Raw genomic sequence first — 27,050 nt, 5'->3', positions numbered from 1 at the left:
GTCCCAGAACATCTGGAGATCTGGCAAAAATTTAAGGGGATAGTTTGGCTTAAAAATGTTCAAAGAATCAGAACTTTTCAACAGAGAAGCAGTTTTTTACTCATGCTTACATGAGAAGGGTAATGGCAGTAAAATACCGCTGTAGATTTATATAGATATATTTGCTCATTTATAAATTAACATAAATTATGAATATATAAATTACTGTGCCATGTGCATTGCTGACACTGCCACATATGAATATTAATTTCTATCCAGATTATTTGTTCCAGTTCCCTGTGCTCTGTTAACCCCTATTTTATCCCATGAAGAGTTCTCCTTCTCTAAAGCAGTTCTGTACGGACACTCGCGGCCTGAGCACTTTTATTACTCCTTTATTACATCTGACTGAGTCAGCGGAGCCATTTTCTGGAAGAGGATTTTGGAATATCATTGGACAGAGCTCACCTGGATCATTCACTGCTCTGCCTCCTTTATTGAATCACCTGAGCCCGAAGCAAACATTACTAACAGGGATGACAGGGCAGCAAAGGCTCTGCTCAGTGTTTATTCTGTCAGTGATTCACCCAGCAGATTCAGGGGTCAATACCCAGAATTAAAGCACGGCTTCACCCCCAGCCCTGCTGACCTGTTTTACCCCAAACTTCCCAGGAGCTCTCCCATTCCTTGACATTCCACTGGTTTTATTTCAGCTTTTATCCGCCAGACCGTGAATAGATGGAATTAGGAGCAGCCCAACCGTTCTGTAATTCAATGATAGCTCCAATCTCCATATTTGTTGATTTGTTGATTTGTTGATTTGTTGATTTGTTGATTTGTTGATTTGTTGATTTGTTGATTTGTTGATTTGTTGATTTGTTGATTTGTTGATTTGTTGATTTGTTGATTTGTTGTTTTGTTGATTTGTTGATGTAATTCCTTATCTTTTCCCCGTTTTTAGGGAAGCAAACCCAAAGGCGCGACCGATCCCCATCCCGACGTTTGGGGCACGACCCAAGCAGCAGGAACTCCCCTTGCCGTAACTCTCTGTGACTTGAGTGTTGTGCAACACCTTGAGCAAACACTTCCTCCTGCAGGAGCAGGAATAAAGCTGAACCCGTCCCTGCCTCTCACTCAGAGCCCAGAGCAGCTCCCGGGCAGGGCCACGCTGGGAATGCCACATTCCCACCCCACGGAGCCTTGGCCACCCCAGCACAGCCCAGAGCATGAAAATCCTCCTCATTTCCGCTCTTCTGCTGCATTTCCTCCAACAAGGTACTGCGCTTTTTTGTTTTTGGTTTTTGTTTTTTTTGTCCTTTAGTAGTTTTTTTGCTATGGATAAGGCTGTGTGAATTTTTAATTATTAACTGGTAGGTAATAGGGAGGAACAGCGAGTTAAAGCCACCGGGAAACGGAGTTAGGGATCTTTGGGATTTTCTGTTCAAAGCAATTCTCTGTAATTGTGTTGTTAGAGCAGCGTTTACTTGTTTGAAAAGTGGCCATAAATTGCTTAAAGACCCACAACTGGTTGGGTTTGTGAGCCACTAAAGCAATATTTACCCTGCAAGTGAGAGGCCAATTTACCCAATCACACCAATTTATCAGCATTTTGGCCATAAAATAACAGATTTCTCTATTAATTCAATCACATTACCTGATTTAAAACATTGAACACCCTTTATTTATCTGCATACTTCAGGTTTTATTCAAGTCACTCCACCTGAGCAGACCCCACTTTTTTCCCCCTCACAATTTCTTTCAATTCCTGTCAACAAAATTTTTCAGGGCTTTGCCTGCACAAACATGCACAGCATTTGTATCCATAATTAAACATAGAATTAGCATTCAGGCACAAATCTGTAATTCGTTTCTTTGCACAGAATATCTGAAAACGTGCACACCATTAAGTTGTTATCTTTTTCACCTTGACAAAAACACAACTTCACTGTCAATAAAATCATCCCTAATGATATTTTTTGCCGGTTGAGGCCCTTGGAAAAGCACACAATTATTTGTTCCTTATTACAAGTTGTTGTACGAGGCCCAAGGAATTCCTTTCCTCCTTCAAGCTCCAGACAAAGCCTGAAGGTAGCAAAGACAATGCACTGATTAAAAAAACTCCCTCGGAGAAAGGATTCATTCCAAACAAAACCAACCAGTTTTCCTCGAAATTCTGTCTGGATCAGACTGCAGGGGAGGGATGAGTTTAGTCCTGAGCCACCCTTTAAACTTTGCCTTAACTTGAACTCTCTGGGCTGGAGTTGCACAAAGGGCGTGGAGAGATAAAATTGGGGATATCTCTTCCAAGAGGCCTGGAATGTTCCTGGGATTGCTACACGCTTGAGGCCTGGGGAGAGAAATCTGAAAAGCAGCAGATTTTTTTTTTTTTTTTAAATAAATATAATTATTTGCTCAAAAAAAAACCCCCATAAACCACCGTTGTGGGTGGCAGTAGTAAAGTTACACCTGAAAGCTGCTCCCAGCACGTGCTCGGTGTAACAGCTCTGCTGACACAGGATCCCTCCGCACCATTAAATCAACATCTTTATCAAGATACAACCAGCTTTGCGCTGCCATTATTTTGGAAAGTGTTGAATCCAATAAATCAGTGATAAAAGAATGGATCTGTTTGCTTTACGGCGACAATTCGCATGAGGATGTGTTCTCCTGCTCCAGAGGGAAAATTACAGTAATTGGAGTCCTCTCTCCTGGAAAAACCTGGCCTTGGGGCAGGAATTATCGTGGGAGGTGCTCGGTTCCTTTGTTTTTGCTGGGTTTTGTTGGCTTTAGGGGGGTGATTTTGCCATGGTTGGTTGATTTTTCAATTGCAGGCCCCCAAGAATTCACCTGTTCTGACGAAATTCCCTTTTGTAGGAGATTAAAGAGTTCAGGGGTATCTAAAACCTGCCTTGGTGGAAACCAGCGCATCCCTTGTCCCACTCTGTTTTCCCAAAACCTGGCCCCCAGCTGCCAGGATGAATTCCAGGGTGTGCCCACCCCTGCAGGGCAAGCCCCAAATTAACTTTGCTCTGCATCTGCTGAGCTTCAGAGCAGAAACCAAAAAGAAATTCTTTTTGTCATCCTTGCATTTCCTCACCCAGCTCTTTACAGCGCCGCTGCAGACCTTATGAAACAACTCAAAAAAAGTTCCGGGAGTTAAGGAACCTCCTGGATTCCTTGAACCTTCAAGATTTTCCTCATTTCCTGCCTGTGTCCCATTATTTTTATCTGGCCATGTCCAAAGGTCTCCCTTCTGCTGTCCTTCCTTCAACTTCCTTCAACTTCCTTCGACCCAATTCTAGAGGCAAAAATTGTAATTATTTATTACCACCATCTCTTGAAGTTCTGCCACAATTATTTACCCAGCAAAGCCTTCCAAAGCAGGAATCCTGTTGCAAACCTTGCGTTGTGTAAGTTTATTTGCTGATGCAGGGGCAGTCTGGGCCTGTCTGTCACGTGATAAGGTTTGGAGATCGCTCATTCCACAAACCCAAATCCATTAATTCGTGTCAGAGGGAAAAGCTGCTCCGGCCTGTTGGGACTTGATCTGCTCAGAGCTGGGGGAAGAAACACAAAGGGAATTGCAGGAAATGTTTGGACACCTGGAAGTAGCCAGAGAGGGCAGCTCCTCCAAAATCCTGGATGTGGAAACCTCTGGTGTTGGGTCAGGGGATGGAGGCAAATCAGGGGAGCACGAGGTGCTGCAGGAACCCAAAAGAATCCCCTGGCCAGCAGTGAAAATGGGTGCTTTAATAAATTAAAGTTGTGTTTTCATCAGTCCCCATCCATTTCTCCCCAGGCAGCAGCAGAGGGAAGTTCTCCGGAGCAGAGCAATATGAAATCGTTTATCCGCAGAAATTGCACGCGGTGCGCAGGAGAGCTGTAGGAGCGAGCTCAGAGGTAGGAAAGGAGATCATCCCTTGGGTGATTCTGGGAGGTGGGGAAGGATTTCTGGAGCTAAAACACCCTTGGGTTTCAAGGGGAGGAGAATTTGGACAAACATTCGCTCCTCCGAAAGAAAAAGATGTGGAGAAGCGATGCGGTGTTCAGTGAAGAGGAGCTGAGGAATCCCTCAGGCCATCCGTGGCTCTTCTGAACTCGTGTCTCTGCAAAGATGTGGGCTCTGATACTACTCAGGGTTTTAATAACTTTAATCTGGATTAAATGAAACCAACAATCACGAGCAGCCGTGGTCTGTGCAATTCCAGAGGGTGTTATGGAAGTGTCTGGACCCAAACATCCCCTTGGCACGCAGGATTTGTGCTTATGGAGGTAAAAAAATAATTTGCCAAGTCAAATTTTTGCTCCTCTAATTAAAACCCCTCAAACAGAGCGACCTCCTGCTTATCCTGCTCCTGCCAGCATCCTTGTTTTTGGTGAGAAGAGGAGGGAAAGAACACGGCTGGCGTTCCAATAACACCGCTGGTGAGGCCAGGAGCTGCGGCAGAGCGTTTTCTGACACTTAAATCTGTTTGCAGAGCAAATACGATGACACGGTGAAGTACGGGATCAAAGCCAACGGAGAGGAAGTGGTGCTGCTGCTCCGAAAAAATCGGTGGGTTCGGTTCAGCTCTGCCCTCGTTCCTCTCTGGGAGCCACTGCAGGGTGTTCAGGATGCCAAAACCCCAGGAATTAGAGCCCCGTAAAGGAAAGAAAATTAGAACCCAATGGCAAGGGGAAAAAAAAAAAAGGGGAGAGGAAGAATCCTGCTGCTGTTTTGGGAATGTGGAATAAGTGCTTGGGGTGAGACAATGCCATGATGGAGACACTTCCCCTCCTGCTACCTCTGCTCCCCCATTTCTTTCCCAAGTTGTTAAATCCAGTGCATATTTAATATTTTTCGATTATTTCACAAGTTTTCTGTGACCGTGAGGAGTCTCTGGCTTCTAGAATTGTAGCCTGGAGTGACAGGACAAGGGGGACGGTTTCAAACGGAGCGAGAGAGGGTTTAAATTAGAGATTAGGCAGAAATTCCTCTTTGTGAGTGTGGGGAGGGGCTGGGCTGGAATTCCCAGAGGAGCTGTGGCTGTCCCTGGATCCCTGGAAGTGCCCAAGGCCAGGCTGGAGCAGCCTGGGACAGTCGGAGGTGTCCCTGCCCATGGAACTGGAAGAGATTTCAGTTCCCTTCCCATCCAAACCATTCCATGGTTCTAGGGCAGACTCAATGATCTTGGAGGTGTTTTCCAACCTTAATCCTTCTGTGGTTCTCTATTGATATATCCCTGTATCATAGACAGATATAGAGATAGATAAATGATAAATAGATACATAAATAAATAGATAAACTGATACAGATGTTTACCTTAGCACTATTTTTTTTTAATCTGGAGTAACCAAATATAAACCTGGCATTGACCAAATCCTCCTGGAAATTGAAAGTCTGGCTCCAGCAGAACATTAACACACGCTCCAGCATGTCTGGGTTAATGGGTGAATTTCCAGAGGCTGTGCAAACAATCAATCCGTGTTAAATATAGATTGTAATTAACTGCTCTCCCCTGTTTTAATCTAATCCAAATATTTGGAATGAGGTGAGGGAAATGGTGTCGTACTAAATCCTGTGCTTTGAAGAGAAATGGGATTGTGGCGGTGGAAGAGTTGCCCAGACGGAGTCACTGCAGATGTGCTGCTTTCAGGAAGATGTAAAAAAGGCTAAGAAAAAAATAAAAAAAAATCAATATGTAATTATACATTTGCATCCAGATCTGCCAGGGGATGAGTTCATCCCAATGAAATCAGCCGACTTTAATTGCTTTCTTCTTTTAGGAAAGCCTCTTTGTTTGAGTAAGGATTATGAACAAGCAGAACTCCCCTCCCCTCCCTGCAGCTTTTTCTTCCCGAGTTTCTCCGATACTAAGAATAACCTGAGTAATTGTTTGAATTCCCCACATTCTCCGTGTGCTTTGTCATCGCCTCCTCGCTTCCACGTGGCAACGATTCCCTTGGAATAACGACTGTGCTTGGCTCCTTGCAGGGATCTCCTGGCTGCGGATTATTCTGAGACTCTTTATTCTCCTGACGGCCGACAAATAACAACGACCCCTCGCATCGAGGTAAAGCAGGAAAATAATTTTTCCCTTTTGCTTCCAGTCTTGAGGTCCACATGAGATTAACAGATCTGTGAAGTAATGGGAGAAATGAGACAGAAGGGAAAGGTTTGAAATGCAGGTTCGAAGCCGCTTAGGGTGGTTCTGAAGGGATGGGGAAGTTGGGATTGGGCACTTGTTCCTGTTGGGAATCAGCTCCACGGTTTGGTTTCCAGGAAAGCATCACCTCAGTGGCTGCTGAACAATTTCTGGGTCGAATTCCAGCCTTTTGTCTGGAGCCAAGGCCATCCCAAAGCTTTCAACCACCCGACTTTGCCGTGTAGATTTTGCTCCTCCTGCCCAGCCCCGTGAGCTGATTTCTGCCCTGATCCCAGGGAGATCCCGAGCCTGATAAAGCTCCATTTCCTCCCGGATCACGTTTCCAGCCACGCTCTGTGCACTGAGCCCAGCTGCCTCCTCTGAGCCCTGACAAATCAGTTCTGCACCTGCAGGCAGACGGGACTCGCTGCACAAGGGATTTTTTATTCACTGAGCGCTGTTCTTCCCCAGAGCTCCCACCTGAAGTTCTCCTCCAGGCCCATGAGATGTGTTTTAACAACACAACCTGGAATTCAAAGCCCGATTTTCTTTGTTAGGAGCAATTAGGAGGATTCTGAATGAAATAAATGTGCATAAGTAACTCTGGGCTGGTTGTTTTTGATTGCATTTTTTTTTCATGTTGCTCCAATTATTTCCACTCCCTGGATGAATCCTGTGAAAAACCTGGATAAAGACAAACTCGAACAGCCCTACTTGTGCTGATCAGGGAATTCTTGCCCTGGGGATATTGGATTGTGATCGGGAGATTTTCCTCTTGGATCCCCAAAGGCTGGAAATAATTCCTCCACTTTCCCCCAGTCACTTTCCCTTTGTGGATCTCCTTCCCCTGTAACAAAGCTGGTGTTTTGTGGTGGAAGACAAATAAATGATAAAGTTAAACCAAAATCCACCAGAAAACAAAAGGCACAGAGAATGAAGGCTTGGATACAGGTTTTTATGAATTCCACTTAGGAAAACGCTGTGGGTAAAAATTTCCCCAACCCCTCAGTGACTTTGAAGCCTCTTTAAACACAGAAACAGAAACCTTAAATCCTTCAGCCAATTAAGTCCTCAAACCATTCCCCCTACCCATGTTTAATATAATACCTGGATTTTATTGCATTTAATTGTTGGGCAATTAAATTAATGCATTTAATTGTTGGGCAATTAAGGAGCCTTTCCTTGAAATCTGGGCTCAAGGGAACCATTCGGTGTGGACTTTAATTGAGCACGGCACAGCGCGTGCTCAATTTGGAGCAGGGAGTGGGAATATTCTTATTTTTCTGTGCTGTGCATTGACCAGAGCCCAGATTTGTTACCTTTTGTCAAAATTTGTGTGTCGAAAGATAAAGATAACTCGTCCACAGCAAACATGGAAATGGCCATGAACTTTTAAAATTCCTTCTGAGCATCTCCTAATGGGAGACTTCCTCCAGCAGTGCAGTTTATGGTAGCTTGTAGATAATTTCATTTGTTTGCTGGAATCCCTGGATTCACTGGGGTCCATGGACGCCCCAGCCTGACACTGGATTTGTTTTTTTCCCCACCAGGATCACTGCTACTATGGGGGCCACGTGGAGGGTGATGCCGAGTCTGTGGCGAGCATCAGCACCTGCACAGGGCTGAGGTGAGACGGGGTCGGGTCCCGAGGGCGGGATTCTGGGATAAATGCTCCAACAGGGAAGAATCAGGATGGAAAGAAACCACGTGATCTTTTATTCAGGCTTTGGAAACTGGTTTCCCAAAGAAAAGCAGAGGGAGAAGGGAGAAATATTATTCACTCTTAGTTCCTTACAGTATTTCAGCTTTTCACCTCAGGATGAAAACATCTCGGAAATCGGGATGAAAACGTCTTTGAATTTCCCACCGGAACGAAATCCACTTTTCAGCCACTTCTGCCAGCACAAACCCCCCAAATTTAAATCAAATTAATTCCTAACCCAGCTTCTCATTGACTGAGAGCACCCAGACCTTCCAATTGTCTCTCTAATTGATTAATTTCTGGTCTGAAGTGTTGCACGCTGCCTCAGGCTGCAGCGATATCCCAAGGGATAAATGCTGCCTTGACCCAAAACCTCACATCCCAACCCATTTTTTAGTGGCTATTTTGAGACCCGTGGCCAGAAGTTCCTCATCGAGCCCCTGGGAGCCTCAGACGGGGCCGAACACGTGGTTTATAAATACGAGGCCCTGAAACAAGAGCCCATCAAAACCTGTGGGCTGCTCAACAACTCCTGGGAGCAGGACTCCAGCGACCCCATCAATGACATCTTCAAATCCAGCAACAGCCCAGAGGTAAGGACATGGCTGTCCCATCTGAACAACAACAAAAAAAATAATAAAAAGGAATTTGTGGTCATTGGAAAACTCTAATTAGCACAAATCCCACTTGGTCTGGTGGCACCTCCACAAAGGAGCTGTTTAATCACTGGGAAGTGGGGTCAGATCTTAAAAACCTGAATAAAATCTTCCATGTCGGAGGTTTCAGAGTCATCAGCTGAGTTAAACCCTCCTGCCTTTATTAACAGGTGCCCAGTGCACCTTTAACACCTGAATACCTATTAATATCCATTTCACCTCCCATATCTGAATTAAAATTTTAAATATCCAGTCCACTTCTTATCATTTAAACCCCAACCAGTCCCTTCTGAATGACCTGGCCAAAGAAATCCCTTCAATAATTAATAAACAGCTTTGAAACCGCAGAGGCTGGGATTGGAAAAGCTCTTAAAAGTCATTTTAAATAAATGATTCCTTTAGATGAAATCCTACCTGAAAGCGAGGAAGTACCTGGAGCTCTACGTCGTTGCAGACAACGCTTTGGTGAGTTTTGGAGTTATTATTTTGTGTTTGATCAGCTCCACAGGAGCTTCCCAGGATATCCCAGCTCGTGTTCCTGGGCTCCTACAAGAGCTACGATGTCACTCTGAGCCCGGCTGGGAAATGGGATTTCTAAAAGGGGATTTAATTTGAAATTCCCACCTGGAGATGACAAGAATTCAGAAAAAAATTTGCCCTGTTGGAATATCCTGATTTGGAAAGGAATGTCCTGAAGTGGAAAGGAATATCATGAATTGGAAGAGAAAGTCCTGATTTGGAAAGGAATATCCTAATTTGGAAAGGAGTATCCTGATTTGGAAGGGAATATCCTGGATTGGAAGGGAATATCCTGATTTGGAAGGGAATATCCTGGATTGGAAGGGAACATCCTGATTTGGAAGGGAATATCCTGAGCTGGAACAGAATATTCTGAGCTAGAAGGGTCCCACAAAGATCATTGAGCCCAACTCCTTCTCTCCACCCCACACAGAAATTCACATTTTGGAAGGGGCTGATATTGAAATCCAGCATCTGATAAAATCCCACATAAAACATATTTTTTTAATATAAAATATGATTTTTTTATACCTGGCACTGCAAACCAATGCACTGCAGGATGTTTATTTCCTGATAAATCCCCTTTTCCCTTTGCTTTTCCTGACACGCTGTATTTGCCTTTGCAGTACAAGAAATATGATGAAGATGTTAAAAATATAAGAAAAAGGATATTTGGAATAGTCAACTACATCAACACGGTGAGAGCAAAGAAGTGGGAATGAAATCCAAGTGTTTTGTATTTTTTTTCTATTGAAAATGATTGAAATTCAAATTGTTTATTTCTATTTCTATTTTTTTCTATTGAAAGCCATTGAAATCCAAGTTAATTAAATTTTTTTCTATTGGAAACCAAAGAAATCCAAGTGATTTCTATTTTTTCTATTTAAAGCAAATAAAATTCAGGTGGTTTTTTTTTTTTTCTCTTGAAAACCATTGAAATCCAAGTGATTATAAATTCTTTCTACTGTAAACATCATAAATTTTCATTATTACACGTAGAAATGAATGAAAACTCAATTTCATGGTAATTTATTCTGTTCTTTGCATTCAGATATGAGATTTTTAATAAGAATTATTTCTAGCCCTACTTTAATTATTTATACTCATGCTTTAATTATCTCTACTAATACTTTAAGATATTTTCTAATCACTTGTCAAGTGATTGTTTAAAAAAGAATAAATTGATTCTTGAACCCTTTGGCAAGTCAAATTTCTTCCAGAATTGCTGGAATTTTCTGGTATTTTAACCCCATATTAAAGGTGTTCGAAATGTGGCGGGAAATCAGATTTCCTTTTTTTTTTTTTTTGGTGAGACTTTCTTGGAATTCCGAGCTTAGAAAAGCTTTGTTGGGTCTGGAGTGGATACTGGAGTATTTAATCAAGTACCAGGATGAGGCTTTGTTTAATTTTTCTTCATTTTTAATTAATTCTCCGCTGCAGGTTTATAAAGCCATCAACACCCACGTGGCTCTGGTTGGCCTGGAGGTGTGGACGGATGGGGACAAGTGTCCCCTGAGCAGGAACGCGGGCTTCACCCTGGACACCTTCTCCAAGTGGCGCCTGAAGGATCTGCTGAAGAGGAAACGGAACGACAACGCTCAGCTCATCACGTGGGTCCCTTCCCTTCCCTTCCCTTCCCTTCCCTTCCCTTCCCTTCCCTTCCCTTCCCTTCCCTTCCCTTCCCTTCCCTTCCCTTCCCTTCCCTTCCCTTCCCTTCCCTTCCCTTCCCTTCCCTTCCCTTCCCTTCCCTTCCCTTCCCTTCCCTTCCCTTCCTTCCCTTCCCTTCCCTTCCCTTCCCTTCCCTTCCCTTCCCTTCCCTTCCCTTCCCTTCCCTTCCCTTCCCTTCCCTTCCCTTCCCTTCCCTTCCCTTCCCTTCCCTTCCCTTCCCTTCCATTTTCATTCCTTAAAAATCACTCACCAAACGCAATCAAAGCGCTTTTTACACCAAATACACTCAAAAACCTTTTTATGCCTTAAAAATTGCCCACAAAACATCCAAGACGCTTTTTATTCCTCAAAAATTGGTCGCCCAACACATTCCAGGACATTTTTATACCTTAGAAATCGCTCACCAAACATTCCCGGCTGTTTTTATTCCTTAAAATTTGTCACCAGTCAGCGGCACAATCCTGACCCGGATTTCACCCATTCCAAGACCATCTTGCACCAATTCCAGGGCAAGAAAATAAATCCAAATTATCTCTCTCTCTCCTTTTTTTTTAACAAATAACTTCCTGCCAGGACACAGCATCCAGTCTTTCCAGCAGAATCCCTGTAAAAACAGGGGATGGGAACTTTTCCCTTATCTAAGATGCTTCTTTTCGTTTTGCTCACTAAAGTTGAGTGTCCTGAGGACTGCAGCAAAGTGTGACAACTTAAGGAGTTATAACATGAGGTTTGACAGGGAAACGATGAATTAAATTTCCCTAAAAATGTGGGAAATGCCAAATTAAACCAGAACTGATCTCACTTTTCTGTCTCAGAGGTCCTGACTCATCCCAGCCCTGTGTTGTGTTTGGAGCTCTTTACACTCCAACAGATGCTTTAAATCTGATAAACCACCACAGAATTTAAGTAAAAATTAAAGTAAAATGCTTCAATTTGTTTTGTTTTGTTTTGTTTTGTGGTGGGTTTTTTTTTAAATTTTATTTTATTATTATTTATTTGCAGGGATCTCAAATACTTTATTAGATGTGAGATTCCATGCAGAGCTGGGGCTGAAACCTGCAGCCTGGTTTGGAAAAGATCCCCGGGCACAGCCTGGATCTCACTGTGCCTTTGTGTTTCCTTCCAGAGGCCTGGACTTCGAGGGGACCACGATTGGATTGGCCTTCCTCAAATCCATATGCAGTGATTTATACTCTGCAGGTATTATTCAGGTCTGATTCATTTTTTATTTCATTTTTTTAAAGGCTTTCCTTTTTTTTTTTTTTTTTTTTTTTTTTTTTTTTTTTCACTCTGCCAGTGAAGAACTTTTTTGAATGCTGTTGGGTTTAGACCACTTTCAGTTCTCTGGTTCATTATTAGAATGTAAAAATTCCCAATCAGAGCCCTGGAAGTGTCCAAGGCCAGGTTGGACAGAGTTTGGAGCAACCTGGGGTAGGGGAAGTTGTCCCTGCCCCGGAACTGGAGGGGATTTCAGGTCCCCTCCAACCCAAACCACCCTGGGATTCTGGGATTTTATTTTAAATGAAGTGCAGGGGGTAAAGAAAGCAAATGCTCCTCCGTGGTGTCTATTTCATTAACATCTTTATTAAATAATAAAATAGGATCCAAATAGATGCACAGACGGATCGAGCACCACGTGACCCCTTGTGCATCATGAGGATAAAATCCACTTGAAGAAAAAAATTGTTCTGTTTTTTTGTTTTCTCTGTTGTTGCTGCTTGTTCTAAAGCACAGCTGTGATGGAATTTTGGGCTTTCTGTGCCGCCAGGCTCTGACCCCCAGGCAAACACTGAATTTAACCTGAGGCCATGGAAAACGCTTCCAAAATTAAATAATAGAACTGGGATTGTGGGTGTGTGGTTGGGATAGAAGTGTGTGACAGCACAGGGTGCAGAACTGAGAGCTGAAGGGTTCAGAACACAGGAACAGAGATAAAGCGAGGTGGAGGATTTAGGGTAGAGGCTGAGTCCTTCTTTTTCACCTTCTTCTTCCTGGGTCTGGGTGGGATTTTGGAATTGGGGAGAAAAATCCGCATTGCGGGCCAGGGGTGTTTGGTTATTGGGGTAAAAGTGAAAATAATTGAGGTGTCATTTCATAATTGGACAATTTGTGCTTAAAAGAGCTTGTAGAGAGTCAGAGACAGAGCCATTTTCTACCTTGTTAGCACAACTCACAGCTTGTGAGACTGTAACATAGATAAGAATTAATCAACATCCGAGTCCAGACATGAAATCTGTCTCTTGAGCAATTAACCCCAACTCTAACAGAGAGGAAGATAAGAACCCCACACACCTGGAAATAACAACGAGCTTTCCTTGGCTCCCCAGGACCACAACAGGAACGAGATTGCCGTGGCAGCCACGATGGCCCACGAGATGGGGCACAACCTGGGCATGAGCCACGACACCGAGGCGTGCTCGTGCAGCGACGACGTTTGCATCATGACAGACACCGTCAGGTGAGGCTCGGGGGAAAAACGGGGCTGGAAATGGGTTTTGGATAAGCTGACGGCTTCCAAACCAGGGCAGTGGTTTTTGTCCAGTGAGGTTAGTCCGTTCAAATTATTAAAAAAAATAATAAATTTTTAAAAATGGGTGAAAATCCCAGGCCATTGTCAGATATTGCCCCACAAAACCTCAACCCCTAAAGTACTTTGTATATTAAGAAAAATGTTTACACCCAAGAGTTATGGGGAAAAACTGGGGCAGTGGTTTTTGTCCAGTGAGATTATTCCATACAAATTATATTAAAAAAAAAAAAAAAAAAAGGATGGAAATCCCAGACCATTGTCAGATATTCCCACATAAAGCCTCAACCCAAAACTACTTTGTATATTTATAAAAATGTTTACACCCAAGAGCTGTGGGCTCAGTCACCTGCTCCAATCCTCTCCCAAAAGCTGTTTCTCCTCCCCGCCTGTGCCAATCCCACCACAAATCCTCCTGTTTTCCCAACACAGCTCCGTGATTCCCAAGGAATTCAGCTCCTGCAGCCTCCAGAGCTTTGAGAAGTTCATGCTGGCCGACATGCCGGGCTGCCTGACCAACATCCCAGAGCTGAGCAGCATCATTGCTCCTCCCTCCTGCGGCAACGGATTCGTGGAGAAGGGAGAGGAATGTGACTGTGGCACTCCTGAGGTAGCTGGGAATGAGAGAATCCCCGGGAAAAGCAAAGAGGGCTTTGTCCAGGCTGGGCAGCAGCTGCTTTCTGTCGTTCCATGAGAACAGATCTTGCTGAAGAAGAAATTGTGGTTATCAAATTGCTGAGCTGGGGCGGCCGGGAAAGATGAAGCCCTGGTTTGTCAGGAGGGGGTGACAGAGGAACCGAGAGTGGGACAGAGCAATCCCCACGGCTCAGCCCGAACCCCGAGTTCCCTGCACAGCTTCCTCCTCCAAACGTGGTGATTTTAGGAAAAGTGATTTCCAAAGAAGCCAAGGGCAATCCCAGATTTGCATCCCAGCCAGGAACAGTGGTTTGGTGTCCCTGTCCCAGCTCTGACTGCTCCTTCTGTCCCAGGAATGCACGAACGAGTGCTGTGACCCTGAGAGCTGCAAGCTGAGCTCAGGGGCTGCCTGTGCACACGGGGAATGCTGTGAGAACTGCCAGGTGAGAGCCTTCCCTTCCCTTCCCTTCCCTTCCCTTCCCTTCCCTTCCCTTCCCTTCCCTTCCCTTCCCTTCCCTTCCCTTCCCTTCCCTTCCCTTCCCTTCCCTTCCCTTCCCTTCCCTTCCCTTCCCTTCCCTTCCCTTCCCTTCCCTTCCCTTCCCTTCCCTTCCCTTCCCTTCCCTTCCCTTCCCTTCCCTTCCCTTCCCTTCCCTTCCCTTCCCTTCCCTTCCCTTCCCTTCCCTTCCCTTCCCTTCCCTTCCCTTCCCTTCCCTTCCCTTCCCTTCCCTTCCCTTCCCTTCCCTTCCCTTCCCTTCCCTTCCCTTCCCTTCCCTTCCCCTCATTCCTGCTGGGATGAGGCAGGAACGGATCCCGTGTGTTTAACATCACTGACAATGGCGCTGCCATGGAATCAGGGAATGTCCTGGGCTGGGAGGGACCCCTGGGATCGTTGATCCTGCACTGATATATCGAAATCCCACCCTGGGCATCCCTGGAGCGGTGTCCAAGCTCTCCTGGAGCTCTGGCAGATTTGGGAATGTGCCCATTCCCTGGGGAGAGCCTGGGCAGTGCCCAGCTCCCTCTGGGGGAAGAGCCTTTCGCAAAATCCAGCCTTTCCCTGCTCTCCAGCCTGACCCTCCCTGAGCTCCAGCCCTTCCCTCAGACCCCGTCACTGCCCCCCAGCCCACCCCAAACCAGCACCACCAACTCCCTCATCCTCCCACGCCCTGGAGAAAGGAGCCCTTTGCTTGGCCCTTTTCCCCCGGCGATAAAAGCCGTGGCGCGAGAGGCAAAACCCCGGTGAGGTGACAGATCCCACACGGGGCGAGACAGAGACACGGCTCTCGCTCCTCACACAGCCCATGCGGTGAGGAGGAGATTCCCCTCCCGCTCCAACGCTCCAGCTGGGCTTTGCTGAGCGCTGAGGAGGAGCGGGGCGCTGAGGGTGGCACTTTGTCCCCCCGCCAGTACAAGAAGTCGGGCTCGGTGTGCCGGGCGGTGAAACACGAATGCGACCTGGCCGAGATGTGCACGGGCCGCTCCTCCAGCTGCCCCGCGGATCGCTTCAGGGTCAATGGGCACCCCTGCAGCTTCGGAGAGGGATACTGCTACATGGGCACCTGCCCCACCCGCGACAGCCAGTGCAAGGCTGCCTTCGGGCCGCGTGAGTACCCCGTGCCAGCAGGAGAATCGCCTGGTCTGGGTCCCAGAGGGAGAGGAGGGAATCCTGCATCTCCAAATCCTCAGATCCATTTAAATCCCAGCCACTCAAAGCACAGGTTTTTAGGGTAGGAGTCGCTTTTTGGCCGTGTAACCCTAAACTGCACAAATATTCCTGGTCAGCCAGGGGATCGGGAGCACGGCTCGGCAGCTGGAGCTGAAACCAAGAGGGATTTCAGGGGTAAACACAACTTAAATGAGGAGGGACTTTGCTACTGCAGGTGCCTGGGAGGGTCCCTGCAGGGCAGAGATGCGCTGGGTTCCACACTGGTGAGAACCCAGGGCAGTGGTTCTAGCTCTCATTAATTAATGGAGCCATCCTAATTAAAAGAAAATACCTGTCCCAAATATTCACCATCTCAGCCCTTGAGCCCCCTGCTCCCCCCGCTGTGAGGGTGTAAAATCCATCCTCACTCCGGTGACACCGCTGCGGGTGCTGCCTGCACGAGCACTGGGACAGGACAAGGCAAAACGCAAAATGCAAAATGTAAAATGTAAAATGCAAAATGTAAAATGCGAAATGTAAAATGGAAAATTCAAAATGTGAAATGGAAAATGGGAAATGGGAAATGGGGAATGGGTGAAGGAAAATGGAAAATGGAAAATGGAAAATGGAAAATGGAAAATGGAAAATGGAAAATGGAAATGTAGCTCAGGAGCAGCAATCTGGTAAAATCACCTCCAGTTCGTAGCATAATTAATGATGTTTTTTCTATTTGCCACTGCCAGTGGCTGTGACTCGTGAGCTGGAGCTCAGGGCAGGGGCGGCTCTGTGATTCCAGAGAAATGGGAAGTGGGGAGCGCATTCCTCTTTCGCAGAGCGTGTCTGAGGCGGCTGGGATGGAGCAGGGGAAGTGGTTTGGGCCAGATAGGAAGAGGAAATGTCTGTCCTTCAAATTAACAGCCAAATTTGGCACGTCTGGTGCTTCTGAAAGGGGAATGGTTTGGGCTGAAAGGGAACCTAAATCCCACCAGTGCCACCCGTGCCATGGGCAGGGACAGCTCCCACCATCCCAGGTTATCCCAGCCTGGCCCTGGGCACTGCCAGGGATCCAGGGGCAGCCACAGCTCCTCTGGCAATTCCAGCCCAGCCAGGAATTCCTTCCCAATCTCCCATCCATCCCTGCCCTGTGGCATTGGGAAGCCGTTCCCTGTGTCCTGTCCCTCCTCCTGAGCAAAGCCAGGAGGTGGAATATTCCCAGCTGCGCCAGGCAGAGATCCCAAACTCATCCCGCTGCCTTTTCCCCCTGCAGAGGCCACGGACGGCTCAGCCTCCTGCTACCACATGAACGAGAGGGGGACTTATTTTGGATACTGCAGGAAGGAGCAGGGCACTCACCTCCCGTGCAAGAAAAAGTAAGCACCGGGGCGTGGAGCGTGCTGGGATTCGGGAAGCGAGGCCATTCCTGTTCAAATCAGCAGACAGAAGCCAAGAAATCCCATTTTTAGTGGTGCAGCCCCTGTGCTGCTTCTTGTTCTGTCTGAGAACGGTGGGGAATCATTTCTAAGAGAAGCGGATTGAAATCGCGAGGTGAGAGAGCAAAGGTGTGCACAGAGATCTGTGCAGGGGAGGACAAGAGTGTGAGTGTGCGGGGAACTCCAGGGATTTTCGGGAATTTGAACCTCAGAAGTGCAGGAACAGCAGTTAAATCCTCACTTCTGTGGATGGATTGGTGTTCCCCAATAATCTCGGCAGGATTTAAGAACCTGCTCAAACCAAGCTGCGCACGCCAACATTCCCTGCTGCAGCCATTCCCTCGGAATTGAGGCTGCAGGAGAGACCAGCTCCGAGGGGGTTGCTGCTTCCTCGGGCTAACAGCTCCTGTCTCCTTCCAGAGACAAAATGTGTGGAAAGCTCTACTGCTCCGGAGGGAGGGAGATGCCTCGGGAGGGGAGCCTGCTGACCTTCAGCTCCTGCAAAGGCAGCTTCCCCAGGAGCGGGGAGGAGGACCCAGGCATGATCCTGGATGGAACCAAGTGTGGCGATGGGATGGTGAGTGCAGAATTGCTTATTTTTTTTTTTTTTTTTTTTCTTTATCCTTCCCCCTCTTTCAGTCTGGTTTATATAATTCTCTCTCGTACGAGGAAGGTTTTAAGCAGGGAGGACTGAGTGGAACCCAAACTTCTGCTGATGTGGTTTTCCCAGGTTTTACCCCAAACCAGCAGCAAAGCAAAGAGCAGTTGGCTCCATTCCCATTTCCTTGGGCTTGGCTGCTGCCTCACTCCCTTCACCGACACAAAGATGTGTGGCAGCAGAAGCACAGCTTTGTGTGAGAGGTTAGGAGATCATTAATGTGGTATTGTGTTTAATTTTTTCCCTAATGGGTGTCCCTCAGCACTGGCTGCTGTTTCCCATCACTTCCCTGAATATTCCTGCCTGGAGGGGAGGGAGGGATGAGGGATTGGAGTGATGTGTGCACTTCTCTGTCACTCCCCTTTCTACAAAACACCCAAAAGGAAAATTAACCCCTCATCTCCCACTCCTAAAGGGGGTCCGAGGGATTCCCAGAGCCGTTTCCGTGTCTCCTGCTGCTCTCCATCCCCTCACAGGATAAAGTGCAAACTCTGCCTGTCCTGGAAGCTCCAAATCCCTGTGGCTTGCTCTCGTTCCAGGTGTGCAGCCGTGGGGAGTGTGTCCAGGCTGAGGAGATCTTCAGATCCACCAACTGCTCTGCCAAGTGCTCCGGCCACGCTGTAAGACACCAGCGTTTGATGTCACTCACTTTAAAACCCCAGGAAAATGATGCAGATCAGCCTCAGACCTCCTTGCTGACGGTGTTTAAGTCATTGATACGAATCTGTCAAATTTGGGGTGTCAGAAACTTAAAAAAAAATTTATGAAAACACATCTCACCTGATGTAACATCGATATTTTTGCCCAGGGGATGGACACAGCCCCTGTGCCTGGCCCTGCCCCTGAGCCATGGCATCACAGCTCTTTTCCAGGTTATTTTTGGTTTGGAGAAGAGAATTCTGCTCATATTTGACCATTCAGAGCCCTGCAGATAAATAATTAACTCTGTAGTGAAGCTTTCACTGCAGAAGCAAAAAGTGCATCACATCAGGACTGCCCTTTAACACCCCAAACTTCTCATATCTCTGCTAATTTTTAGCCCAAATAAACTGAGAGACTTTAAAAAAAAACCAACAAAAACTCCTCAGCATCCTCACCCTGAAACTTTCTGAGCCCTGAGGGGCCTGGTGTCCCCAGCTGAGGGTGTCCCTGCTCTGTGCCCCCCAGGTGTGTGACCACGAGCTGCAGTGCCAGTGCGAGGAGGGCTGGGCACCCCCCAACTGCGACAGCTCCTCAGCCCTCACCAGTAAGTGCCACACCTCGGGAACTCTGTGTGCCTGCCCTCAGTGATTCCCTGATTTAGGAACTGTTTCTGTGCCTGCCCTCAGTGATTCCCTGATTTTAGGAACAGTTTCTGTGCCTGCCCTCAGTGATTCCCTGATTTAGGAACTGTTTCTGTGCCTGCCTTCAATGAATCCCTGATTTTAGGAACTGTTTCTGTGCCTGCCTTCAATGAATCCCTGATTTTAGGAACTGTTTCTGTGCCTGCCCTCAGTGATTCCCTGATTTAGGAACTGTTTCTGTTCCTGCCTTCAATGAATCCCTGATTTAGGAACTGTTTCTGTGCCTGCCTTCAATGAATCCCTGATTTTAGGAACTGTTTCTGTGCCTGCCTTCAATGATTCCCTGATTTTAGGAGCTGTTTCTCTGCCTGCCCTCAGTGATTCTCTGATTTTAGGAACTGTTTCTGTTCCTGCCCTCAGTGATTCCCTGATGTTGAAGGACTGCCTCTGTGCTTTCCTGGTGTTTTAGGACTGTCTCTGTCCCTGTCCTCGATGACTCCCTGACTTCAGAAACAGTTTCTGTCCCCACCTTGTGATTTCCTGATTTTAGGAACTGTTTCTATCCCTGCTCTCAGTGATTCCCTGATGTTCAAGTACTGTCTCTGTCCCTGCCCTGTGATTCCCAGGTGTTTAAGGAATGTTTCTATCCCTGCCCTCGATGATTCGCAGATGTTTAAGCACTGTTTCTGTCCCTGCCCTGTGATTCCCAGGTTCTGTCCCTATCCTCGATAATTCCCAGATGTTTCAGAACTGTTTCTGTCCCTGTCCTCGATGATTCCCAGATGTTTAAGCACTGTTTCTGTCCCTGCCCTCGATGATTCCCTGATGTTTCAGAACTGTTTCTGTCCCTGCCCTGTGATTCCCAGATGTTTAAGCACTGTTTCTGTCCCTGCTCTCAGTGATTCCCTGATGTTTAAGCACTGTTTCTGTCCCTGCCCTGTGTTTCCCAGATGTTTCAGAACTGTTTCTGTCCCTGCCCTGTGTTTCCCAGATGTTTTAAGCACTGTTTCTGTCCCTGCCCTGTGTTTCCCAGGTGTTTAAGCACTGTTTCTGTCCCTATCCTCGATGATTCCCTGATGTTTAAGCACTGTTTCTGTCCCTGCTCTCAGTGATTCCCTGATGTTTAAGCACTGTTTCTGTCCCTGCCCTGTGTTTCCCAGATGTTTCAGAACTGTTTCTGTCCCTGCCCTGTGTTTCCCAGATGTTTTAAGCACTGTTTCTGTCCCTGCCCTGTGTTTCCCAGGTGTTTAAGCACTGTTTCTGTCCCTATCCTCGATGATTCCCAGAGGTTTAAGCACTGTTTCTGTTCCTGCCCTCAGTGATTCCCAGATGTTTCAGAACTGTTTCTGTCCCTATCCTCGATGATTCCCAGATGTTCAAGCACTGTTTCTGTCCCTCACAGGCATCGGCGTGGCTGCCGGCGTGCTGGCTGTCCTGGCTGTCACCGCAGCTGCTGCCGTGCTGCTCACTCGCTTCCGAGGCTTCCACAAGAGGTAAATCCTTCCCACATCCACCAAAAACCCACAGCCCAAAGCCAGGGAATCCCTGCAGAGCTTTGAGCAGAGTTTTCAATGGGAATGGGGGGAATTAGACTCTGGCAAGGAAGGAAGATGGTCCATAAGATTTGTGGAGGTGTTTCAGAAATCCCATGGTCGGGAGGGGATGGAGGAGTGGGAATGGAGCTCTTGATAAATCCTTCATAATCCCAAATGAATAAAGGGAAGAAAGGAATCAAGGACATGGGAACAAAACACCAGCAGGAATAAGGCAGGGCTCCATTTGTGAGGGTTTTTTTTGTCTTCATTTACCTAAAATTGAGCCTGACGTGAAATCTTTGGCAGCCACCGGACCAGGAGAGGACCCGGAGCCACCAACCAGGTCTTTGTGGATCAGGAGCAGAGCTGCCGAGAGCAGCCTGTGCTGGTGCCACCTGCGCAGAAGGTGAGAGCAGGGACAGCGGGGACTGTCCCCAGGGCTCAAACCCTCAGCCAGAGGGGCTGAACCTCACGAGATTCCCAAAATCCTGGGGGACAGCACTGGAAATTCCAGTATGAGATTCACAAAATGCTGGGGGACAGCATTGGAAATCCCAGCACGAGATTCCCAAAATACTGATGGGAGGGACGGTGCTGGGAATCCCAGCGGGCAGGGACACCCGGAGATAAGGAGCTGAGATAAGGAGCTGAGATAAAGGCTCCACCCCATTTGTGACCGTTCCCGTTCCCAGGTAATCGATAAGAAAGTTCTTCCCGTGCCTCCACCTCAGGAAAACAAACCCCAGCGCCAGAGCGTGAGTATTTCTGGGAATATCCTGCTTCCCTGCTGGATTTGGGGAACATCACGATCCCCTGGGGACAACCTGATGCCGAAGGGATCTCCCTGAGCTCTGTGCTCTCAGACAGCACCGCTGCACCCTCCCAGCCCCCTGAAGCACTTTTGTGCCCTGCACATTCCGCAGGAACACGTGGATGCACGCACAGAGGGGTAAAATATTTTATATTCTGTTTTTTTCCAGCCTGCCCTGAGGCCCAAAGGTCCCCCACCTCCCGTTCCTGCCACCAAACCCGGCTCTTCCCACCCGCAGGAGAAGTTTGTGAGTACAACCCTGCAGCTTCCCGCATCCCTGTGGGGTTCCAATTCATATCTGAATGAAAAAAATTAAATCCCAGCCACTCAAAGCACAGGTTTTTTAGGGTGGGAGTTGCTTTTTGGCCGTGTAACCCTAAACTGCACCAATATTCCTGGTCAGCCAGGGGATCGGGAGCACGGCTCGGCAGCTGGAGCTGAAACCAAGAGGGATTTCAGGGGTAAACACAATTTAAATGAGGAGGGACTTTGCTACTGCAGGTGCCTGGGAGGGTCCCTGCAGGGCAGAGATGCGCTGGGTTCCACACTGGTGAGAACCCAGGGCAGTGGTTCTAGCTCTCATTAATTAATGGAGCCATCCTAATTAAAAGAAAATACCTGTCTCAAATATTCACCATCTCAGCCCTTGAGCCCCCTGCTCCCCCCGCTGTGAGGGTGTAAAATCCATCCTCACTCCGGTGACACCGCTGCGGGTGCTGCCTGCACGAGCACTGGGACAGGACAAGGCAAAACGCAAAATATGAAGTGTAAAATGTAAAGTTTAAAGTGTAAATTATAAAGTTTAAAGTGTAAATTATAAAGTTTAAAGTGTAAAATACAATATAAAAATTATATATATATATATATACACACACACACACACAAAATATAAAAATACAATATGCATATATAATATATTTTAAAATATATATAAAATATAAGAAGTGTAAAACACAATATAAAATACAATATATATAAATACATATATAAAATATGAAAAGTATAAAAATAAAGTATAAAACACAATATAAAAATACAATACAATATCTATTTATAGTTATATAGTTATATAGTTGTATAGTTATATAGCTATATATGTAGTTATATAGTTATATAGTTATATAGTTATATAGTTATATAGTTATATAGTTATATATTATATATATAAACATAGCATGAGTTATAAAAAAGTATTTTAAAAAACTCTCATAAAATAGAAAACGTAATTTATGAAATATAAATTATAAAAATACAAAAGATAATCTATGAGACGCAATAAAATATAAAGCACAAGTTGTAAAAAATATTAAAAAGAAAAACTCACATGAAATAGAAAACGTATCTTATAAAAATACTAATTAAAATATAAGTATAAATATAAGTATAAATATAAGTATACATATACATAGAGATAGAAATAGACATAGAAATAGAAATAGACAGAAATAGACATAGAAATAGAAATAGAAATAGACATAGAAATAGACATAGAAATAGAAATAGACATAGACATAGAAATAGAAATAGACATAGAAATAGACATAGGAATATGCATATAAAATATAAACCCATCCCCACGTATGTATTATAAACCACATTTAAATCCCACTCTGAGCGTGGATCTCGATATTTAAATATTGGCAACAGCTCAGTGTCCCCCGGAGCAGACCCGCACCCCTTAACTTTGTGTTTTGTTCCCTATTGCGCCTGGAGCTGTGGAAATTCCTGGGATTTCCCGGCAGGAAAACGCTCGGGACGAGGGCGGCTGTGGCTGGGGAGGTTCTGCCCGCCGCAGTGACATTGATTTAACCCCGTTCTCTTCCAGGCTCCGGAGAGAAAAGCTCCTCCCGTGCCGGTTCCCAAAGGAAAACCGCCGCCGCCGCCGCAGGTAATCCCGGTGGGAGCGCGATTCCCTGGGGATGGAATTCCCCGAGGATGCGGCGCTTTAACCGCTCCTTTTCCGCGCAGGCTTTGAAGCCCCCGATGAACCCCAGAGTCTGAGGAGGCTTCCCGAGCAGAGCTGGGCGAGGCTCCCGAACTCTCCAGGGACGATTTTCCCCTCGATCCCTCCACTTTTGGCAAAGGCATCCCAGACCATCTCCTTCTTCTCCTTAAGAACTGACCGAGAGCCGCCGGGAAAGATTCGGGATTTCCGGCGGCGAGAGGAGCTCTGGTGGTGGTGGTGGCACGGAGCTGCTGCCCGAGGGAGGCGGAGCAGGGTCACCGCTCGCACTGAGGTGTAAACTGGGAGTAAGTTACAACAAAAGCTGCTCAACGCCCCCAGCACCGCGGGACGAGGCTCCTCTGGGACCAGAGCTGAGGGGAGCAGGGAAATCTGCACCTTTGGGAACTGCAAACTTTTTTTGGTTTGTTTTTTTTTTTTGTTTTTTTTTTTTTTGGCTCAGTTTCTGGATCTTTTTCCAGCCCTCTCTGACCTCAGCAACACAAAGATTTCTCCTCCACGTGGGGAAGCGCTGGAGAAAAACAAACCCTTCCCGCCCTGGGGCGAGGAGTTGTGTCCTCAGGGTCTGAGCTGGACGTGGAATGAGTAACGGGACACGCTGGGAATGGCTCTGGGAAGGTCCTTTGGGGCTGGGTTCTCTCCACAATCCTTAAATTCCCTGTCGAGGATGCCATTCCCTGCAAAACACGGAGGCGGTGGGATTTCAGTCCTCGGCGCGGGGAGTGAGGTGGCGTTGGATGAGGATGGACGCTACTGGAAGAGCAGAGCTTCCTTCCTCTGTGGAGAACTGCTGCTTTATCCGAGCCAGGAACGGATTGGAATCTCCACCTGGGTTGGACTGGGGTGTTAAAAATCCAGAAGTTGGTTTTTGTGAGCTGTAATTCATGTATTTACGGAGATTTCTGTATTAAAGTTGTGTCTGAACAGGAAGTGATCGTGTTCTTTAAAACCCATCACGAAGCACAGGAAAATCGGGGTCATTTCTGGCACTGCCAGAGCCCTGAAAATTCCAATTTACAGCAAAAAGATCGTTCCCAGGTGCTTCAGACCTGCCAAATCAGCCTGGAAAGCTGAATTCCATTTATGATGAGGCTTGAGAGGTAATTCCATCACAGCTTTTCTACCACCTTAAAATCCATTTCTTCCCGATTTCCAACCTTTGGGAGCGCTCCAGAATTTTCCAAGGATAGCGAAATTTGAAGAAAATCTAGAGAATTGTGGGGTTTTTTGGGTTTTTTTGGTTTTTTTCTTATTTCCCTTCTGAGATCCAGCTCCAAACCGAGAGCCTGGGCTGCTTTTTCCTGCAGAAAACCAAGTCCTGACCTGTTCCTACCCGAACTCCTCCAGTTCCCAGCCCCGAGCAGAGAATCAAAAATCCTCCTGGACTGAGATCAAAAAATCCTCCTTCAGAGTCACCGGGAGCAGAAACTTGAGGCAAATATCCTATTTTCTCCACAACTGAGATATAATTTTTAATCTGATTTATTCCCACCCGGGGCAGGTTTTGATTTCCAGCCGCTCCTGCCGCGGGACACCCGCGGTTGCTCCGTGTGGAGCTACAACCTCTCGTTGCGTTGTACAAACGTGACATCTGCTGCTCAAAAGCCTCCACTGCAGGAGGGGAAAAAAAAAAATTCGGAATACCCCGAATCACCTGGAATTTGCTGTGGGCTGGACCTTTCCCTGCTCTCAGTCCCCCCGAAAAAGCCATTTATTGCTGGGTTTTTTTGGTATTTTTTTTTCCCCGTTCCTTCTTCTCCCTCACTCCAGGGGAAAACCAATTTTTTTTTTTTTTTTTAAATTATTTTTTTTTTTCCTGTTCGTTTTCAACCTCTGAATTCGCAGAATCCTGGAAAGGTTTGGGTTGGAAAGGATCTGAAGGATCATCCAATTCCAACTCCCACTGTCCCAGCTCGCTCCAACCCGGCCTTGGGCACTTCCAGGGGTGGGGAATCCACAACCTCTCCAACCCATCCCAATTTTCCACCCTTCTTCATCCCACTTTTCCCACCTTTCCCGAGGGTGGTGCCACCAACATCTTTTCTCTCCGCACCCCAAACCCGCTCTTGTCCGGGAAGGTTTTTTGTTTTTTTTTTTAGGGAGTTCTGGAAATTCCGAGCGAATTCCTCTGGAATTCCTCTCCCACCCTGGGAATTATCCCCACTTTTCCACGCAAATTCCGTGCTGGCCGTTAGAGGGCAATGGGAATAAACCGATCCCAACCCTCCCAACGTGACTCCACACCCAGGCTGGGCTCAGAGCTCCTCGCAGCTAGAGCCGGGTCTAACTGAGTCAGGTTTTAACCAAAACCTCATCCCAGCAGCCCTGCTCCGGGTGAATAATTAATGGCACCGGGAACGTCAAATTAAGGATTTTGCTTCCTCGCTTGTTGTCTGCCACCAAACCGGGCCAAGAAATGGAATTAACCAGGCCAGCCTGTGCCGCCTGGCTGGTAAAAGCAGTAATAAAATCAAAAATGATAATAATGTCAGTAATAATGTCACTATTAATATCAGTAATTATATCAGCAGTAGTAATATCAGCAAGCAGAGAATCATGGAGTATCCAGGGTTGGAAAGGACCCACCAGGATCGTCAACCAGCTCTCGGCCCAAGCACGGATGTTACCCTGGTTTTTCTGAGTTTTTTATTAGCCTTTTGATTTTCATAAATGGAGTCAGATCTTTTAGTTACTGTAGAATATTAGAGCAGTTTTTCTGCCTTTCCCACAGATGTAACATAAACAAATCCTTTGTTTTTCATTCTTTGTCCTTTGTTTGCATATTTCTAACCTGAAAACCATTGTAACTGACAATTGATCTGGCCACTGAGGCTGAGGGGTGGAAACCCCAAAAAGCCAATCTTCTGCTGGACCCACAAATGTATAAAAGTAAAAGAATAAACAAAGGGGTCTCTTCTCTCCACCCTTTCAGCTGGAAGCTGGATCAGAAGAACCTCTGCAGAAATCTCTTGTCTGCGTGTGATTTCTTTGTGTTTCGCAGTGACACATGGACACCCCCCAAAATCCCTCCCTGGGCTGAAATGTGAACCTCAGCCACTTTCCATTTCTCTGATGAGGGCTGAGAAGTGCCGTTGATCACCCGTTTAATGAGAATTTCCCGAGCACGGCATTGCTGGACGCTTCTGGCACTGAGCAAACTGGAGGCTCCAGGGTTCGTCTGGGTCCCTGCACCCCTCAGAAGCCGCCCTCAGGAAAAGCGGCAGAGATTAACAGGCTGCTCCTGACACGAGATCCATAAATAATTCCGCAAAAAAAGCGTGGCCCCGGCCTTTAGGAGGTCTCAGGGCAAAAAGAGAGGCTGAAATATTGATGGATGCGTCTGCAGGAGCCATTAGGGGAGGGAAAGTGGTTTGGGCTGAGCCTGGGGCTCGCCCTGACGGAACAGAGCTGAGTGCTCGGCCCCAGGTACCGGGAGAAATGAGAAACCCCACACAAGCCCAGCAGGAATTTGGAACCGGAGGCAAAAATCCGTTCCTCCAGCAGAGGAGGAAAAAAAAAAATAGTGCTGGGAAAGCCTGGAGGAATTTCCCAACCAGAACGCGTGAGGACAGAGCTCAGGTGCGTTTGCTGGGGGCTGCAGCCACACAGAACATCTTTTTTACAGCTGTTCTTACACACGGACAGGGATGAGCTGCTCCACAGCCCGGATCTATTTTTGCCTGTCCTGGAGTGCACTGCAGTAATGTGTTTTCCATGTTCCGTTTCGCAGCCAGCACGGAGAGGAGCGTCCCAGCATCCCAGTGGTGGGAAAAGCATGGAAAAGCGCTGCTGAGGATTCCTGGATGTGCTCCTAAATTAGGTCACCCTAATTTATCATCGTCATCCTCACCAGAGCGTGATGGGGCTTCAGAGCATGAGATGATTTAACTGAGAATTAAAAAAAAAAAACCAC

At 46.7% G+C, this 27,050-nt stretch overlaps 1 protein-coding gene across 1 annotated transcript; it reads left to right on the top strand.

Moving 5' to 3' along the window:
- The first annotated feature begins 1,187 nt into the window (after positions 1–1,187).
- On the top strand, positions 1,188–24,060 carry LOC120764052 (zinc metalloproteinase-disintegrin-like batroxstatin-2). Its single transcript, XM_040087769.2, has 24 exons — positions 1,188–1,254; positions 3,779–3,879; positions 4,458–4,534; positions 5,954–6,032; positions 7,655–7,731; positions 8,204–8,399; positions 8,865–8,927; positions 9,608–9,679; positions 10,422–10,591; positions 11,776–11,860; positions 12,977–13,107; positions 13,609–13,786; positions 14,166–14,255; positions 15,220–15,415; positions 16,725–16,827; positions 17,308–17,464; positions 18,085–18,165; positions 18,713–18,791; positions 20,231–20,321; positions 20,670–20,769; positions 21,056–21,118; positions 21,344–21,421; positions 23,000–23,062; positions 23,143–24,060. The coding sequence occupies exons 1-24, from the start codon at positions 1,206–1,208 to the stop codon at positions 23,173–23,175; spliced, it is 2,412 nt and encodes an 803-aa protein (XP_039943703.1). The 5' UTR covers positions 1,188–1,205; the 3' UTR covers positions 23,176–24,060.
- The last annotated feature ends 2,990 nt before the right edge of the window (positions 24,061–27,050 follow it).

Source organism: Hirundo rustica, chromosome 28, assembly GCF_015227805.2.
Source record: "Hirundo rustica isolate bHirRus1 chromosome 28, bHirRus1.pri.v3, whole genome shotgun sequence".
NCBI classification, from domain to species: domain Eukaryota; kingdom Metazoa; phylum Chordata; class Aves; order Passeriformes; family Hirundinidae; genus Hirundo; species Hirundo rustica.
The sequence above is the reverse complement of the archived record's forward strand: the minus strand, read 5'-3'. Positions and strand labels throughout refer to the sequence as shown.